The sequence below is a fragment of the Schistocerca gregaria genome, chromosome 9 (assembly GCF_023897955.1).
Source record: "Schistocerca gregaria isolate iqSchGreg1 chromosome 9, iqSchGreg1.2, whole genome shotgun sequence".
NCBI lineage: Eukaryota > Metazoa > Arthropoda > Insecta > Orthoptera > Acrididae > Schistocerca > Schistocerca gregaria.
The window spans coordinates 185,309,739-185,329,070 of NC_064928.1; the positions used below are offsets into that span (position 1 = coordinate 185,309,739).

Consider the following 19,332-nt stretch of genomic DNA (forward strand, 5'->3'; position numbering starts at 1 on the left):
TTTTTATAACAACTCAGTGTTTCAAAGCAATGCAAATTTTACAAATAAAAATTATTCGTTCTTCAAAAGCAGTTTATTTAAAAATGAAAAATTTTAGATCTGCTGCTATGGTTAATTGACATTTTTGTCCTTGTATATAACCTCTGTTTACATTCCAAGACCTGCTGCTTTGAATGTTGGCTTCTGCCTTTTGACTCATACATTTTGATGCAGGCTCTGTTCCTCGAGTTTTATTGTCTTTTAAACTCATTTCACTCTCTGACACCGAAAGAGTCCCAAGAAAAAAGTTGTGTTGCTTTCTGTTAAAAACATTGCCACACATGAAATATTGGGATAACAGCCTAGCAATGCAGTCCCAGAGACAGAAGTAATTTTTAATGTTTTGTGGAAGAAAATCTTGTATGGCAAGGAGGTTCGATGGCTCAAAAAGAGTGAGCGAGTAAGTTACCCAGTCACCTTTTTACACACTATACAGTGCATAACATTAAAATATTTTATGTTAACATCAAATGTAGATTTAAGTGCTAGGCATTTGTTGGAGTGTAGCCTTCTATAGAAGTGAAACATGGTCAATGTACAGATCAGATGAGAAGAGAAGAGGAAGAGGAGCTTTGGCAATGTGGTGCTACAGAAGAATATTGGAAATTGGATGGGTAGATTACATAACTAATCAGGAGGTACTGAGCAAAATGGGAGGGAAATGAGTGAGGAGGGGGGAAATTGTAGTTGCAGTAGTTACTATGAAGAGAAGAGGCTTTCACGAGACGGAGTAGTGTGAGTGCAAGATTAAACCAATCTTCAGACTGAAGACCATTATGACAACAACAACAAAAGCATAATTCAGTATGAAATTTGAGCTGCCTATGGTGATAGAAACATGGGCCAAACTGTTTTCAAAGTTTTGCATGGAAATTCCCATAACTACCCTGCTGTAAAATGGCATCTAAATTCTAATGATTGAAAGAAACAGCTAAATAATCAATAAAAATCATTGTAATAATATCTCTCTTTTCGGAATGAACATAAAATACAAAACTGGTTTGGATGTTTCCAGTTTCAAGTAATTGTTTTTCTACACTATCTCATCCGTTTTTAAGGTATTATAACAACAGTTTGGTCAGTTCAGCATGCACTCTTGGTAATGAGGCTTGTAACATTTGAGACTAGTGTCTAAATAAAGAACAAAATGTATGTATACTGAATAGTTATTTTATGAAATTACTTTATAGTTTGGGTAGAGCTTTGTGTGCTCTCTTTTCCACTGTCTCTCTCTCCCTTCCTCTCCCCCCGCCCTTTCCCCCGCGCAATACAGAAGAAACTTTTTTTGCTTGCTCTCAGCATGATGCATCTCGGAAAATATTCCTTCTGCAGTCTTAGAAATTAAACTTTTCTCTTAGTTTCCAACTAAGCTGCACTTTTTCTCTGCAAAGAAACACTTTCTTGCGGACAGCAGTTGTCAGTCTCGTAGGGTGAAACGAGACGCTCTCTCTCTCTCTCTCTCTCTCTCTCTCTCTCTCTCTCTCTCTCTCTCTCTCTCTCTCTCTCTCTCTGTGTGTGTGTGTGTGTGTGTGTGTGTGTGTGTGTGTGTGTGTGTGTGTGTGTGTGTGTGTAATTGCAAAGCCCTCCGCAAAATTTCCTCAAATCAAAAATAAAACTGGTGAGTTTTATTTGCATAAGATTGGAGTTAACTGTTAATAATTGGTAATTGTGGTATGGTATTTTAGTTCTTAAAAAAATAGTGTTTTGCTCTACAAAGTGTTTTATATGTCATTCTTAGGTAGAATATACCCCTTTCCATGGTCAAAGGACTTTTCACATACTAATTTGGAAACCATTCTTATTTTTATTTGGCCATGAACTTCATTGTCAAAAAATGCTATGATGATAATTTCATTAGAAAAGTACGACAGGTAGTAATGGAAACTTACTCTGTTGATTTTGCAGTTGATTTATCCACAAATTTTGACATTTTTAAAATGCAAAAGTCTAATTTTGTGCTTTCACCACTGAACTAAACCCCAGCCAGGGTGTAACACAGAATTTTGGTGTGAAAAAGTGATGTCCTGAAATACTCATTTGTCCTTTGTACTGATTGTAAATTGAGTTTGCAGCAAACGTATTTTCAAAGAATAACTTTCTTGACCCTCCAGAAATACTAAAGACAGTTCAATATGTGCATGGTAGTCATTTGTCAGCCAGCCCCATCCATAATGCAATTGGATTGAAAAGCTTTTCTTTTGCAGAATTTGGATGCTGTAATCTTCACCATGGAAATAACCTCGAGTGTCCAAAGACTGAAAGCTTGTTTTTTTTCTTTTTCTTCACATAATGTACTTTAGTATTGTACTCTGGTGCGAATTTCTGCATTTGAAAGGATATTTCTGACCCAGAATAGATGTTTTCGGTATTCAGGATGTTAAAGTTTTTTATATGTATAAGCCTCACATTCTGTAATCTTAAATTAAAACCTTTTTTTTGTGAGACTCATCTTATTCAAAACAAAAGTTCTTTCCTGACTAAGTATACGCATATGCTGTGTGTTCTGTCCCTGTTTAGTGTGTTGTTGTGCCACTGCTGTTATTTTAATGTATATTAACTGGTTTTTCTTTTTTTCGTAGGAGGATGAGATCCAAAGGATGGAGAGATATGCAAAGGAAAATTACAGAGCATATGAGAAATTGAGTAAGTCCAAACCAAAACCAAAAGTAGCTGCCACTGACTTGTTCAAGATTGATCAGGCAGAGAAGTACAGTGTTGTGGATCAGGTAAACGAACAGACTGTAGAACTGAGTACAAACACAAGCAAACCTGTATTTTCAGTAGAAGAGTCCCCAGAGAGAACACCAGCAGAACTTACACTCTCGGCACATCCTGCCAGCAGCAATGCGAGACCAAATGACCACAGCAGGGAGATTAGGGTACCCACTGCACATGTTCCCGAAGGGCCTGTGCAAGATTTTCACTTCGGAAAGCCACCACCACCACCATCATCCTCACTCGGTGCTGCTGAAAACTTGCACTCACAGACACCCGACAGAGAACGTACCCCTCTCAGAGACAGTGGCCGAGATGTGACATCACCAGAGTTCCATTTTGAGAGAGCACCACCACCTTCATACAGCTCAGGGAATCTGAAGTCTCCATTTCACAGTAGGGAGAGCACGCCGGCAAAAGAAGCCGCACCTGCTACAGTTGTCAGAAAGCCACCACCGTCCTCATTCGGTGCAGCTGAAAACTTGCACTCACAGACACCCGACAGAATGCATACACCTCCCCGAGACAGTGGCCGGTGTGCAGTGTCACCAGAGTTCCATTTCGAGAGATCACCACCACCTTCGTATGCATCTGCGAATATGAAGTCTCCATTTCAGAGCAGGGAGAGCACACCGGCAAAAGAAACTGCACCTGTGACAGTGTCTCGAGGCTCGGGCAGCTTGCAAGCTCCTGTGTCTCGGTCCGTCTCCGACGGATGGGTCACAGGTCGAGAAGGTACACCTGAGCCCAAAGCTCCACCTCCACCTGTCCAGGAGAGGGAAACAGTGCGAGACGACCGTCCGGGTGCTGCAAAGTTCACTTCTAGAGTCGGCACGCCATCTGAGGACGTTTCTGTCAGAGGTGAGACATCGGTCGGGGAACACGATGACGATAGTGCCTTGCGAGAGACCTCCCCGGAACGGAAAGCTACGTACGACCACCAACGAATCACGCCGTCTGCCTCTCGGGAATCGAAACACACACTCGACAAAATTCCTTCAGAAATGGAAACAGTTGGAAGGGAAGAGATTCCGAGGGAGCCAGTTCTTCAGTGGAATGGTGCAGATGTGCGGGAAGATCTGACACGTCAGAAATCTCCTCGTGAAAGAGACATAGTTTCAGAGCAGAAGTTGGAGGAAAATGGGCAGATTTGCACAGAAAATGACAGTTATTCGAAGAAAGGAGGAAAGTCGGATACTAAAAAACCGGAGGGCCAGCAGAGAGGTGGAGGGAGGCACGGTCGGAGAAAGAAAGGGCAGAATGCATCTGCTCGAGGTGGGGAGCCGATCCGGGTGGAGTCTGGTGATGTGGCAGAACCGGAGGTGGGGGCCAGTGTCCACACCACCGTGAAAGCCGACGTGCAGGAGGAGACGAGGCACGAGGAACCGCGTCCAGCCGAAGGGGCGAAAAAGAAACCTGAGCGACCGCCTCCTCCGGCAGTGCTACAGCGGGATCGACAGCAGTCACCTCTGCCGGCACCACAGCCGAATTCTGCTCCGGCTGTTGTTGGACAGCCCGAATCCAAAGCTACACAGCCTTTGGCCAACAAACCTGAGGAACCAAAGGCTCAACAAGTGAAAGTGCCTGCAACAACTGACAGCCAAGGTTTGTGTTTCATTTTCTTCTTCTTCTTCTTCTTCTTCTTCTGCTGCTGCTGCTGCTGCTGCTGCTGCTGCTGCTGTCTCTTCTGATACTGTTAGCCACATTTAATAGCAGTGACTGGTGTTTGTATTGTCTCTCCTGCTAGTCAGAAGTACACCAACCCTAAATATTTAACAGAGAGCTATATTCTCTCTCTCCTTCCTTTCTCTGACCTTTGACAGCAAGTTAGAGAATTGGCTGAAATTGGAAGGTGTCTCACAGATCATCTGCTTTTATGTCTGTATGCCTTGAAATTCTGTGCAGAAGGTAATGGTAGTGTGCCAGTATTGTTTTATGCGCTTCATATTGTGTGAGCACGCAGTGCCCTGAACTGTGGACATTCCCAAGGTAGAGTTGCCTACGTGCCTCGAAGGTGCATCAACTCCAACCACACAGAGGGGTAGCTGTGAAGAGGACAAACTAACCAGTAGTTCATGAAGGAGGGCACCAGTGTATCAGTAGCTAGATGGGCAATAGTCTGGGTGTGGCTTTGTAACAACAGCCAGCATTGCCTCACTTTGTGGGTACTGTGGATGGCTGAAAGCATAGGTAGATTATAGCTATTATTTTTTCTTGGGGGTCGTTCAACTCTACTGTAGGACTTGATGATCATGGCAACTTTTTAGGTAAAATATTCCAGGGGTAAAATAATCTCCCATTTGGATTTTCAGCCAGAGGCTACTCAGGAAGAGGTCATCAGGAAAACGATATTGGCATGCTACAGGTCAGTGTGTGGAATGTTAGATCCTTTAATCAGAAAGGAAGATTGCAGAACTTAAAAAGGAAAATGGATATGTTGAAGATATAGTGAAAATTAACCAAGTCAGTAGCAGGAAGAATAAGGGATAATTCAGGAGTAGATGTAATAAGTAGTAAATAGGAATGCAGGTAACTTTCTATGAACAGCATAGTGAATACATTATTGTAGTCAAGGTAGACACGAAGCCAGCACCCACCCCAGTATTGCAGGTTTATATGCCTTCTAGCTCTGCTACTGAAGAGGTTGAAACTGTGTTTGTTGATTGGAACTGTGATTGTTGAGATAAAAGAAATTATTCAGATAGTTGCACAAGAGAGTAAAAGTTGTGACATAGGAAAACAAACAGAAGAAAAAACATTTGGAGAACATGGATAGGAGGATAGGAGTGAGGGGTTTCTGCCTGGTGGAATTATGCACAGAATGTAATCTAATCATTCCTAACAGTTAGTTTGCATTGGGGGAAAAGGGTTGTATACCTGGAAGGGACCTGGAAACACTGGAAGGTGTGACATAGGTTATAAAATGGTAAGACAAATTTTGAAACCATATTTTAAAATGCAAAACATTTCTAGGGGCAGGTTAGGATTTGGACCATAAGTTATTGGTTATGAAGTGCAAATCCAAATTGAAGAGTTTCAGAGGGCACATTAGGCAACAATCCATGGAAACAAGGTAAAGAAATACTATAGATGAGTGGGTATCTTTGAGGCCTAATAGAAATCCTCAAACAACACAGGAAATATTGAAATTAATTGACAAAAGGACAAAACATAAAAATGCTGCAAACAAAACAGATTGAGAGGAACTGCAAAATGGCTAAGCAAGCCAGTGCGCAGAAAAGAAGGGAAAGCTGAAAGGTGGAAGAAATATATAGAAGCGCTATACAAGAGAATTAAACTTGAAGGCAATATTATAGAAAAGGAAGATGAAGTAAATGGAGATGAGTTGGGAAAAGAATGTAATAATTCCAATCCAAAAGAAGGCAGTTGTGGCAGCATGAGTATTACTGAACTTTCCATTTAACAAGCTGTGGTTGCAAAATATTGACATGAATTATTTATGGAAGCATAGAAAAACTGGTAGAAACTGACCTTGTGGAATATCAGTTTGGATTCGAAACAATTCCAGGAACATGCAAGGCAACACTGACCCTACAAGTAGGAAGATAGATTCAAGAAAAGCAAACCAACAGTTATTGCATTTGCAGATTTAGAGAAGGGTACTGGAAGTGTTGGCTGAACTACAGTCTTTGAACTTTTGAAGGTACCAAGGATAAAATACAGGGAGTGAAAGGTTATTTACAACCTGGACAAAAGCAGACTGCAATTAGGAAAGTCAAAGAAAATGAAACAGAAGTGCTGAGTGAGACTGGATTGTAGGCTATCCATGATGTTTTTAAATCTCGATATTGAGCAAGCAGTAAAGCAAACAAGAGAAATTTGGATAAGGAATTGAAGGCCGAGGAGGAGGAGGAGGAGGAGGAAAAAAATGTTTGCAATTTGCCAATGAGAGTGTAATTCTGTCTGGAACTGTAAGGACTCGAATGAAATGTCGAATGGAATTTATAGTGTCAGTGTATCAAAGAGAAGTTATAAGATTAGAGTAATTGAATGTGATCAAGTTAAACTAGATGATACTGAGGGTATTAGATTAGGAAATAAGACTCTAAAAATAGATGAGTTTCACTATTTGGGCAGCAAAATAATGAATGATGACTGATGTGGACAGGATATATAGGATGGTCCATAACTATGTATCTGATGTTTGACTGACTGTAGTATTTGTAATTCTGGACAAGCAGTTTTGATGTGGCAACATTATGTCACCTGACTGAGGGATAATGGTCACTGAATCTCGAAACATTAGTGCATGCCAGGCAACATGGTGGAACAGCTGTCTCTTGAACGGTGTGTGGGTTTATATTGTGCAACAAAGGATTACGCAAAAATGGGATGGAAGATGGCTGTTTAGTTTGGAGGAACTGACCCCTCTATGTTAATAATCACAAGCTTATACAGTAAATTGACGCTACTGGTACCACCACACTATGCCGTATCAGAGTGAGAGCGGTAGGACGCTGGTAGCAATTACCAGATTGGTCAATGTGGTCTGTGGAGTGGTCAGCTCTATCTCCTGGTTTGACATCAACGAACTGGTATGTATGGGGTGTTTTAAAGGACAAAGTGTATCATTGCCACATACGCAATTTGGCCAAATTATGGGGAGATATTCACAGAGGAGTTCCACGCGCCACCAGTTCTGGTCTGTCAAGCTGCTTGTAGTGATGTTGCTCTTCATCTCCTGGCACATATTTATTTGGATGGTGCATTGGTGAACCGTGCCAAGGAGAAGAGGTATTAAAGTTCTTGTAAGGAAAGGTATGACAGTAATGTGTTTATGTTCAAGTTGTGTTGCTACTTTCTTTACCACAGTCTTTGAAACATAATGTACATAATTATGGCCACCCTGTAAAATGCAGGCTGACAACAAGAAAGGTATTTATGAAGAAAAAAAATACATCTAATATTAATTCAAGTGTTCAGAAGTCCTTTCCTAAAGTATTGTTACGGACAGTAATCTCATGTGGAAGTAAAAAGTGTACAGTAAGATGATCACGCAAGAAGAGAATAGAGGCTTTTGAAATGTGGCACTCCAAAATGATACAGAACATTATATGGGTATTTCGAGTAACTAATGATGAGTTACTGAATCAGATTGGAGGAAATATAAATTTATTACACAACTTGACAAAAGGAAGAGAGAGGCATCAAGGAATTGTCAATTCGGTAGTGGAGTGAAGTGTGGGGGTAAAAATGGTAGAGGAAAACAGTCACAAATACAGTAATTAAGCAGGGTGTAGACTGCAGGAGCTCTGCAGGTGCAAAGAGGATTGCACAGTATAGATCGGCACAGAGAGCTGCACCAAACGAGGCTTCAGCCTGGAGACCTCAATAACAACACCGTGTTGTTCTTGGTAGTAACAGTCGCCAGTACGGTGCCATGTAAGCTCAGATTCTACTGTAGTGATTATTTGCCAAGATTTTTGTGGGAGGAAACAAGACATTTATTCATTCACCTAATGAGGAACTCTTTAGTAATTATAAGAGTGTGTCTGTGCCCATTGCCTGTGGCATCTTTCCAGTGGAGCATTGTTATTAGGAATTGTGATCAGTAAATGCACCTGTGATGAACTGCACAGCGGCTGTAGAATGTTCCCCTATCTCTTTTATATTAATCCAACATATCAAGTCTGACGAAGAGTAATCTGGCATTAGTCAGAGGGAGCTTTATAGTCACTCTCCTTTCTAGGTGCATTCTACTTGCTTGTTTAGTATTATTCTTCTGAATTTCAGTGTGGCATCAACCTTCCCCACACTTAGCTTTATTTTTTCATTCTATTGTGAAATGCTTTGAATAGAAACCCATAGGTATTTGATGTCTGTGAAATATAATTACTTTTTAACAATTGTGTGACCAGTGATTGATCTTTCCACCACAAATAGTGTATTGGCCAACCTCTGGAGACCAATAATATTGTAGTACAACTACTGTCTTCCCCTCTGCATTTGGAGAATTTTGTATAACAACGGGTAATGCAGTGTCCATTCCGCCACAGGTGTAGTGTGTAACTGTTACTTCGGAAGGCCATTAGGTAGAGGTTTTGCACTCACAGTAGTTCGAGGTGGGACGTACGAGTGATTTGTGAGCAGTCACCTTTGTAAACTGACTGCATTTTCCCAATAGCCTGCCAATGAATTGAAGGCTGCCTGCTGCTTTGTGTACAATTGAGCCAAAATGCTCACTCCATTTAACATCCTCATAATTTGTACCACCCGGGTATTTGTATGAGGTCCCCAGTTACAATTGCGATTCATTGATACTGTAGTCATTGGATTCTTCTTCCTCTTCTTTTAGTGCACAATTTCACATTTCTGAACATTTACAGCAAGCTGCTATCTCTGGACTGCTTTGAAATCCTGTCAAAATCTGATTACTTATTTGTGCAACATTTTTAAAGAGCACTGTACTTTATGAAAGTGCATCACCTGTGAAAAGTCTGAGGTTTCTATTAATATTTACTCTACAGTCATTAATGTACACTGAATGACAAAAGTCGTGGGATAGCGATATGGACTTATAGAGATGGGCGATATGAACACATACAGACAGCAGTAGTATCACATACACAAGGTATAAGAGGGTAGTGCAATAGTGGAGCTGTCATTTTACTCAGGGGATTTACGTGAAAATGTTTCCAATCTGATTGTGTGTGCATGATGGAATCAACAGACTTTGAACCTATGGTAGCTGGAGCTAGATGCATGGGGCATTCCATTTTGGAAATCATTAGGGAATTCAGTATTAAGAGATCTACAGTGTCAACATTGTGCCGAGAATACCAAATTTCAGGCATTACCCTTCTTTCACCACGGACAATGCAGTAGTCGACTGCCTTTAATTACTGACCAAGGGGAGTGGCGTTTGCATAGAGTTGTCAGTGCTATGCTGGCAGGCAAACAACACTGCATGAAATAATCACAGAAATTAATGTGGACTGTACTACAACCATATCTGTTAGGATCGAGCAGTGAAATTCGGTATTAATTGGCTATGGCAGTAGATGATCAATGTGAGTGCCTTTGTTAATAGAACATCACTTGTAGTGCCTCTCCTAAGCTCGTGACCACCTTGGTTGGACACTAGACAACTGGGAACTGGCGCCTGGCCGACGAGTCCTGAAATCTGTTGGTATGAGCTGATGGTAAGGTTAGTGTGTGGTGCAGGCCCCATGAAGCCATGGACCAAGTTGTCAACAAAGGCTGCGTTTGTGGGGAATGGACTGGGTTCTCTGGTCCAACCGAACTGACCATTGACTGGAAATGGTTATGTTGAGCTACTTGGAGGGCAATTGCATTCATACATGGACATCATGTTTCCAAACAACAATGGAATTTTTAATGGATGACAATGTGCCATGTCTCAGGGTCCGAGTTGTTCGTGATTGGTTTGAATAACATTCTGGATAGTTCGAGCGAATGATTTGGCCATCCAGATTGCCCAACTTGAATCCCATCAAAAATTTATGGGACGTAATTGAGAGGTCAGTTTGGCACAAAATCCTGCATTGGTAACACTCAAGCAATTATGGATGGCTGTAAAGGAAGCATGGTTCAATATTTCTGCAGGGGTCTTCCAGCGAGTTGTTAAATCTGTGCCACATTGAGTTGATGCACTGAACTGGGCAAAAAAAGGTCCAACACGATGTTAGGAGGTATTAGGAGGTTATCTCGGAACAGCAAGGATCGCGACACACTTACCTGGGGCACACCTGAAGTTACCTCTAGTTATGTTGACGAGTCTCCATCTGAGATAATGTTCTGCAGTCTCCCTTTCAAGAAATTACATTACTGGCCATTAAAATTGCTACACCAAGAAAAAATGCAAATGATAAACGGGTATTCATTGGACAAATATATTATACTAGAACTGACACGTGATTACATTTTCACGCAATTTGGGTGCATAGATCCTGAGAAGTAAGTACCCAGGACAACCATCTCTGGCCGTAATAACGACCTTGATACGCCTGGGCATTGAGTCAAACAGAGCTTGGATGGCGTGTACAGGTTCAGCTGCCCATGCAGCTTCAACACGATATCACAGTTCATCAAGAGTAGTGACTGGCGTATTGTGACGAGTCAGTTGCTCGGCCACCATTGACCAGAAGTTTTCAATTGGTGAGAGATCTGGAGAATGTCCTGGCCAGGGGCGCAGTCGAACATTTTCTGTATCCAGTAAGGCCCCTACAGGACCTCCAACATGCAGTCATGTATTATCCTGCTGAAATGTAGGGTTTCGCAGGGATCGAATGAAGGGTAGAGCCACGGGTCATAACACGTCTGAAATGTAATGTCCACTGTTCAAAGTGCCGTCAATGTGAGCAAGAAGTGACCGAGACGTGTAACCAATGGCACCCCATATCACGCCAGGTGATATGCCAGAATGACGATGACGAATACACGCTCCAATGTGCGTTCACCGCGATGTTCTCCAAACACGGATGTGACCATCATAATGCTGTAAACAGAACCTGGATTCATCTGAAAAAATGACGTTTTCCCATTTGTGCATCATCGTTGAGTACACCATCGCAGGCGCGCCTGTCTGTGATGCAGTGTCAAGGGTAACCTCAGCCGTGGTCTCAGAGCTGATAGTCCACGGTGCTGCAAAAATTGTCGAACTGTTCATGCAGATGGTTGTTGTCTTGCAAACGTCCCCATATGTTGACTCGGGGATCGAGACGTGGCTGCATGATCCGTTACAGCCATGCGGATAAGGTGCCTGTCATCTCGACTGCTAGTGATAAGAGGCCGTTGGGATCCAGCACGGCGTTCTGTATTAACCTCCTGAAGCCACCGATTCCATATTCTGCTAACAGCTATTGGATATCGACCAACGCGAGCAGCAATGTCGTGATACGATAAACTGCAATCCCGTAGGCTACAATCCGACCTTTATCAAAGTCGGAAACGTGATGGTACGCATTTCTCCTCCTTACACGAGGCATCACAATAACGTCTTACCAGGTGACGCCAGTCAACTGCTGTTTGTGTGAGAGAAATCGGTTGGAAACTTTCCTCATGTCAGCACGTTGTAGGTGTCGTCACCAGCGCCAACAATGTGTGAATGCTCTGAAAAGCTAATCATTTGCATATCACAACATCATCTTCCTGTCGGTTAAATTTAGCATCTGTAGCATGTCATCTTTGTGGTGTAGCAAATTTAATGGCCAGTAGTGTATTAATCCTGGTTGTGTGAGAATTGAGCTTGCGCAGTAGTACAGGATTTTCTGTTCAAAAATAACTTTTGGAGACATATTGTAACATTTCTCCTTTTTTGTTTGCCGTGTGTAATTTGAGTTCTTATGTCATGCTTGCATGGCTGGACATTAATTTGGTGCCACTGGTACCCATTACGAGAACCACACTTTCTTCAATTTTTGTGAGAGATCTTGGAATAATATTGTCATTACTCACCGAAGGCTCATCTCGTAGCTGTCTCGATGGCCGATTGCGGTCAGGTTGATGGTGACTACACTGTGTTTGCTCTGGTTTGTTGTATCTCTGTACCACAACTGTATTCCTGAAATGATGCCACTGTTAGTCTGCTTCCTTTTTCCTGTTTAGTTTGTCACAATTAAGGATCTCAGGTATGTCATAATCCTGAATTCGTGCGTATGTGTCACAGCTACCTGAGCCTGTTTTCCCACACTTCCCAGTAGAAGGCTGCAGATTACTGCTGCTATTTCAATGTGCCCGCAACTGCTTTTGTCGACCCCACTTCCCAGCCTTTATTTTTATGTCTTTCATTTGGAGAAAACACCCAGAAAAACATATGTTTACAACCTCAGTCACATCTTTATTTAGTTTTAGTAGACAAGTTGGTCGGCTTTTTGGCTGTGTTCCATTTTCCATAAACCTGCATCACGGTGGATGTGTGGTGGCAAATGGACCTGGTCAGTGAGGAGCTTTACACTAAAACAATGAGTAAATGTCACAAATTTTTGTTAATACCTGTTAGTGGCTGTAAGGGTGATACTGGTTACTTACTTGAATACATTAAAATTTGTTAGAGATCTACAGATTCTCTTGAGAATTGATTATTTCTTTTAATAGGCTACAGTTTAAACAGAGAAAAGTATCAAAACTGATTTTGTTGTGTTGCAGTTATTTGTGTGTTCCTCATTGTTAAATTCACACTGACATTTTGAAATTCTTGTACCTCAGCAGAACCTCCCCAGAGAAAGACAGCAGCAAGTACGAAAGTGGAGCCCGTACTGAAAGAGCGGAACACGGCGGGCCGTGTGGACGACAGTGGACTGAATTTTCTGATGTCACTGAGAGGCCAGAAGGTGGGAGGGGTCAGTGAAGTGGAAGCGGCAAAGTTGGCTGCGGGTGCCACAGTATCAAGATCTGCGATAGAGGAAGGTGAGTGTATCAGCTGTAGGTTACGTCTGATTGTCCGGTCATTCCAAATTACTAGTTAGGTGTATACTTTTTAATGTGTAGTTTGGTCTCAGATCACACCAAATGGTGCCGTTACCGGTTTTGACCGATTACCATATGTAATACCGGGCATTACAAAAAGGTACGGCCAAACTTTCAGGAAACATTCCTCACACACAAATAAAGAAAAGTTGTTATGTGGATGTGTGTCCAGAAACGCTTAATTTCCATGTTAGAGCTCATTTTAGATTGGGCCCCATGTTCTTTCACCTACGCTCAATGGATCACGTTACCATGATTTCATACGGGATACTCTACCTGTGCTACTAGAACATGTGCCTTTACAAGTACGACACAACATGTGGTTCATGCACGATGGAGCACCTGTACATTTCCAGTCGAAATGTTCGAACGCTTCTCAACAACAGATTCGGTGACCGACGGATTGGTAGAGGAGGACCAATTCCATGGCTTCCACGCTCTCCTGACCTCAACCCTCTTAACTTTCATTTGTGGGGGCATTTGAAAGCTCTTGTCGCAACCCCAGTACCAAATGTAGACTCTTCGTGGTCGTATTGTGGACGGCTGTGATACAATATGCCATTCTCTAGGGCTGCATCAGCGCATCAGGGATTCCATGCGACGGAGGGTGGATGCATGTATCCTGGCTAACGGAGGACATTTTGAACATTTCCTGTAACAAAGCACATTCTGTTGCTGTGTGTTTCCATTCCATGATTAATGTGATTTGAAGAGAAGTAATAAAATGAGCTCTAACATGGAAAGTAAGCATTTGCGGACACATGTCCACATAACATATTTTCTTTCTTTGTGTGTGAAGAATGTTTCCTGAAAGTTTGGCCGTACCTTTTTGTAACACCCTGTATATGATGACTCATGAGAGGACTTTATGGAGTGGTCCTGTAAGATTTTCTCAACACATGTAGCATGGTGGTGAGTGCCTGGATCAATTTGCTAAAGCTCTAAAAAGCTCAGTTCTCAAGAATTCGCTTCAAAAGATAAGGTTTTCAACTGGTGACAAGTACAAAATGTTTCTAACATTTCATCAAAATGGCCAGTAGATCAGTGTGTAATGCTAAAGTCAGCTCAGTTCTCACTAGTAGCAACCTTTTTTATTGTGTTTAAAATCCTGTACTTATCAGAAATAAACATTAAATAAATTCTGAAACATAATTTTTATTAAAAACTAACAAAACCTACATTAAAAGTTGCTACAAAAATGGAAAATCCAGGATGGCATAATTACAATGTTATGAAAGGGATAGTGTGGTACGTAGCACACAGTGGAGATACTGAGTCGCAGATAGGCCAAACAAAATGAATGTCAAATAAGTTTTCAGCCAGAAAGGCCTTCATCGGAATTAGACAACATACCCACATCCGCCCCCCCCCCCCCCCCCCTCCTCAATCACTCCTCAATCAGGGTATCTCTTACAGTAACTATTGTTAACCATTATTTGGCTCACTGAGTAATTAATCTTTTATATTTACAAATTACAATAATACTCTATTGTTGCCTCTTTTCTGATTACTAATGTGGTTGTGGTTAAAAGTAATGTCAAATGTTCAGCCTATGGCATTAGAAGCTGCACTGAGAAACTAGGGTTAAAAACTTCAGATATTGGTTAATTTTGGCAATTGTTTGATTGCTGTGCAGCTTCTGACAAATCCTGCCGTGCCTTATCTGTTCAGAGAATATTGTCGACAAGATTTCAGTCGCTGTGTGTTTTTTGTAGCAGAATCTTCCATTTTAGTAATACTGCCTCCACAAATATTAATCTTTGGGCCATGGAAATCTGCAGAAATGTAGCAAAGAGGCGAAAAAATTGCCGTTTTAGATAGAACTGATTTGGTGAGTTTGAAAATGTCGTGCCTCAAGCACTAATTTTGACAGCAAGTAGACAAAACTAATTTGTCTCTAACTATTAATAATCATCCACATATTGCTTTTAAGATACATTACTGTGCATATTTAAGTAGTGTATGTAGTTTTTTGATATTCAACAATCTGATATTATGTCATCACATATTTACATCCAGGGTAATTAATGACCTATGAAAAATAGATAGAAAATATTCACAAAAAGTTTATTATATTCCAGAGGTGTTCGGCTGACACTGAAATGATAAAATCTGAGCTATAGAAATTCAGACTCGTTGAGCTACTCCTGCTGGATATCAACTAAAGTAACGAACCAAAAGTGATACATTTATGTTTTATGAACAGTATGCATATGCCCTGGGACAACCAGGAAAACACGGAATTTTTTCATCTGGAGAAAACCAAGGAATTTCTTAGACTTGCAGGAATTTTTCATTTTTTAGTTTTCAGTGAAAGTTTTGTAATTTTGAGTGGTAATAACTGATACTCTAACAAAGAATTTTACTCTAGCCTGCTACTGCAGAAGAGTATTGCAGCAGTAAAACATAAATGAGAGAATAATACCGAAATAACTTTAGTTGCAAAGAAAATGCATGATTTATAACTAAACACACTGTACACAAAAGCTTCTGCTGAGAGCAAAATGTGTCTGACTGTGCAGTACTTCATGACAACAAACTGCTTTCAGTGTGTCTTGTGGGACTCACACATGACATCACAACGGTTTACATTTGTAACAGGATGCAGGAAAATACTGCAAATGTTGGTTGAAAAGTGTTACTTCCAAAGTAAATTTCCTTTTACGCGAGATGGATTATGTTATGTGTAAGAATGTGTGATGAATTTTTGTAAATCGTGGAGCATTAGACTCTCATTCAAAAGTTAACTCTGAGGACCAGCCACTTAAAAAGAATTATGGGCCCAGAAGACCAACCATTCATTCCGTTATTTAATACTTTACTGGCACATTTGTGTTTGATACATCTTAAAGTATAACATGCTAAAAAAAAGGACAAGTTTCAATGTTAATTTTTCATATTTATATAAATTCTTCCCTAGCCTACAAAATATGTAAACACAACAGCAAAAAGTATCCTTAAAATATGTGCAGTTCTCAACGGAACATAACTATACTCAGCCAGATCTCATGAAATGTTTGGTGCACAGTTGTGAAATTTGTAATCGTGCTTATCAGAAATAATCATCTGCTGCAATTTAAGCTGTGCTCTTAGAACCCTGCCTAACCACTCTCTCTCTAAAAAAGAGGCAAAAGAATTTTGACAACCAATATTAGATGTGAAAGTTTAGCTTTCCGTGTAGCTGTGCTGTATCTATATTAATTTAAGCCATCAATTTTTATGTTTGTGTGTTCATGCTGCTTGACACTGATGTTGCTGTGGCTGACTACATCATGTGTCCTATGCTCTGAATATCTGCTGTCATTGGCTGTGAGATCACATGACATAAGCTATGATGGGCTGACAGAAGCACATCGCACTTTAGTGCTTCTGAAGATATCATGCTGTATTTGGTGGAATTCCTGTTGCTATATTTGATGGAATTCATGTTTATACTTTCGTAATGTGAAAATATGTGGTGTAAATGTTGCCACACCAAAGATCATTCCAAAACATGTTTTTTGCAGGGTTTTGTTTTGTAAAGAGCTGCCAAGTTCTCTACCAGTGTGTAAAACTTTCACCATTCAGAGGATTGATAAGTCTCACAGCTTTGAAGAAAAGTATATTGTCATTTAACACAGGAAATAAAATCTGCTTGCACCAGGAGTACGAAGTGCGATCCAAAATTTTCCGGACTGGTGGTGCCATCTATTGAAAACCTTACCTTTGGACTAATGGTCACCATCACCCTCTAAGTAGTTCCCATCCGCACATACACACCGGTCTCAGCACTTCTGCCACTGGTCAAACGTGTTCTGGAAGTCCTGTTCTTTGAGGGTGTTTATCACCACCAGAGATGCTTCTTGAATCCTCTCTAGAGTGTCGAACCGACAGTTGTTCAAATATGTTGTTTTCTGCCAAAAAGGTCCTAGTGAGCAAGAACATGTGACAGGGTGTAAAGTTCGGGCTATCATCACCACACATTTTCACAGAGCCCTCACAAAACATTACAGTAGTATGCGGAATTCACTGTTTGGTTGGGTGGGATGAAATCTTTGTGCAAAATTCCCTTGGTATATAAAAAAAAGGATGATCATGCTCTTTACTTTGCTCTTCGCCTGTCTTGCTTTTTTGAGTCTTTGAGAGCCTGGGCTCTTCCACTGGAATGATTGTCGCTTTGTCTCTGGGTCATAACTGTAAATCCAGCTCTCGTCACCAGTGATAACCCGTAACAAGAAGGTTGTATCATCTGAATTCGCACGGAATTTGATACATATGCACTGTTCCGTTTGCGGATACATCGTAAAATCACCAAACACAGAGTATTACTGAAATCACTGTGGACATGCAACACGTCCTCCCACCTAAATGGTACTCCGCACACTGACTCATCAGATATGCAGCTCTTGCCACCTAGCGGTGCAAAGATCTTCTACTCCTACTTTCCAGGTGGCAGCACCAGTCCCAAAAATTTTGGATTCCACCTTGTATAGTGTATTTTCACCTGCGGGGCGGGGGGGGTTATTTTTAACTGGGAAATCTGGAATTTTTTTAATTTTACATATACACCCTGATGAAGTGAAGAAACAGAGAATAAACTTTAAAAAACACTTATTCAACTTTGATAAGATACATATGTAGCAGTTTGTTTGCTTACAAAACTTAACATCTGATAAAATTAAAGGGTTTAATGCATCACTTCCTTACTTTCTATTTTTAATATTGACTGGAGTAACGAAAGTTGAATAAAATGTGTTTTGCAAGTTATGTTTTCTTTTGTATAGGCTGGAACAAGTAAAACACAGGAACAGGATTTGGCTGGATGAATGGAAAAAATCTGCCAAAACAATTGTCAAGTTGACTGGCAGAACTGACTTCAAACAGGATAGGACTGAACCGAGTCAGTCTTCTTCATAGTGCTCCATTATTATGTATTCAGACCAACTAGACTGGAGAATTTGTAGCTCTGTGATTGCATTTGGCATTGTGTTGCATTCCATAGAGTTTAAAATTACCCCAACCACTGGAGAGAGATTGCCTGTAAATCTACATAATTGTCCCTGAACAGCCTGACAACCATATAAATCCGAGATATATGGAGATTGGTAAAGTCACAGTATTTCTCATAGACATCAGTGGTGTCAAACCTGCAGTTCAGTAGAGTTGCTGATAATCATTGCTAGAAATGTGTGAGAACTCCGTAATGAATAAAAAACTTATATCTAGATTGCAGGAGGAGGCAAGCACCCTCTCTTTTCAGCCTCCCCCCCCCCCCCCCCCCTTTCCCAAATACGCCTATGCATTTTCCTTATTGGATTCTAAATATTCTTGAGAAAACAATTGACATCTGAAAGTTATAGTGGAGACCAGACAGTGACAAAGCATTGAATTACCCCTGTAGGACACATCGTCAATGTCCAGTTGAAAGGACAGCAAACTGAGAATTGTGTTCAGTTAAAATGTTATGTAGCAGTTCCAGTCTTTACTCCATCTGTGAAGTCCCGTGCATGAAATGTTGACATTAGGATACTGTATCATTTTTGGCAGTGTAATTTGTTAACTATCACTAGATTCCATAAATGTTCTTTACAGACAAAGCTGTATACAGTAACAAGAATGGAGACATGGCACAGCTTTGTGGCTCTACATTCTGTGACCATCCTGAGACTTTTGACTGTAAAATGAAATTTTGTAAATTAAAATGTTGAGGCATTATTGGCAGCCCACTTACATTGCTGGGATCTTACTAGTGTCAGAAAACGTCAGATTAAAGTCTCTTTCACCAGAACTAATGACGTGTGTCCTTTTGTCAAAAAGTGTGTGGACAGCGATTTTCATCACATCGAGAAGTTGTCAAATCCCTCCCAGAACAGACCGTGTTTCTGAGGCAGTGACAGCAGAAGGGAGTTGGTGTTCACAGGATTGGTTCAAATGCGTGAAGATGTATAGAAATATTAGAGGCATACAGTTAAGAAACAACAAAATGATTTGCCCTGCAAAAGTCTTTTGCTCTTCTTATAAATAGTTAATAAGCAGTCCAAGTTAATCGAGGGGCCCAAATTCGACCCACAGATCAAACTGTGGAGAGGTTCACAATTTAATCGAGGGTACTGGCACGAGGTCCAGTTACGAGGTACTTTTTGCCATGTC

At 40.9% G+C, this 19,332-nt stretch overlaps 1 protein-coding gene across 2 annotated transcripts in view; it reads left to right on the forward strand.

Moving 5' to 3' along the window:
- The window catches only part of LOC126291776 (serine/arginine repetitive matrix protein 1-like), a 40,451-nt gene that overhangs the window by 20,338 nt on the left and 781 nt on the right, over positions 1 to 19,332 (forward strand). Inside the window, exons 5-6 of one of the 2 annotated variants that reach the window (XM_049985465.1) lie at positions 2,619 to 4,359; positions 12,943 to 13,143. In XM_049985465.1, coding sequence (XP_049841422.1) covers positions 2,619 to 4,359; positions 12,943 to 13,143 — 1,942 coding nt within the window. The remainder of the gene's footprint in view (positions 1 to 2,618; positions 4,360 to 12,942; positions 13,144 to 19,332) is intronic. The other variant, XM_049985466.1, reaches the window with a different exon arrangement.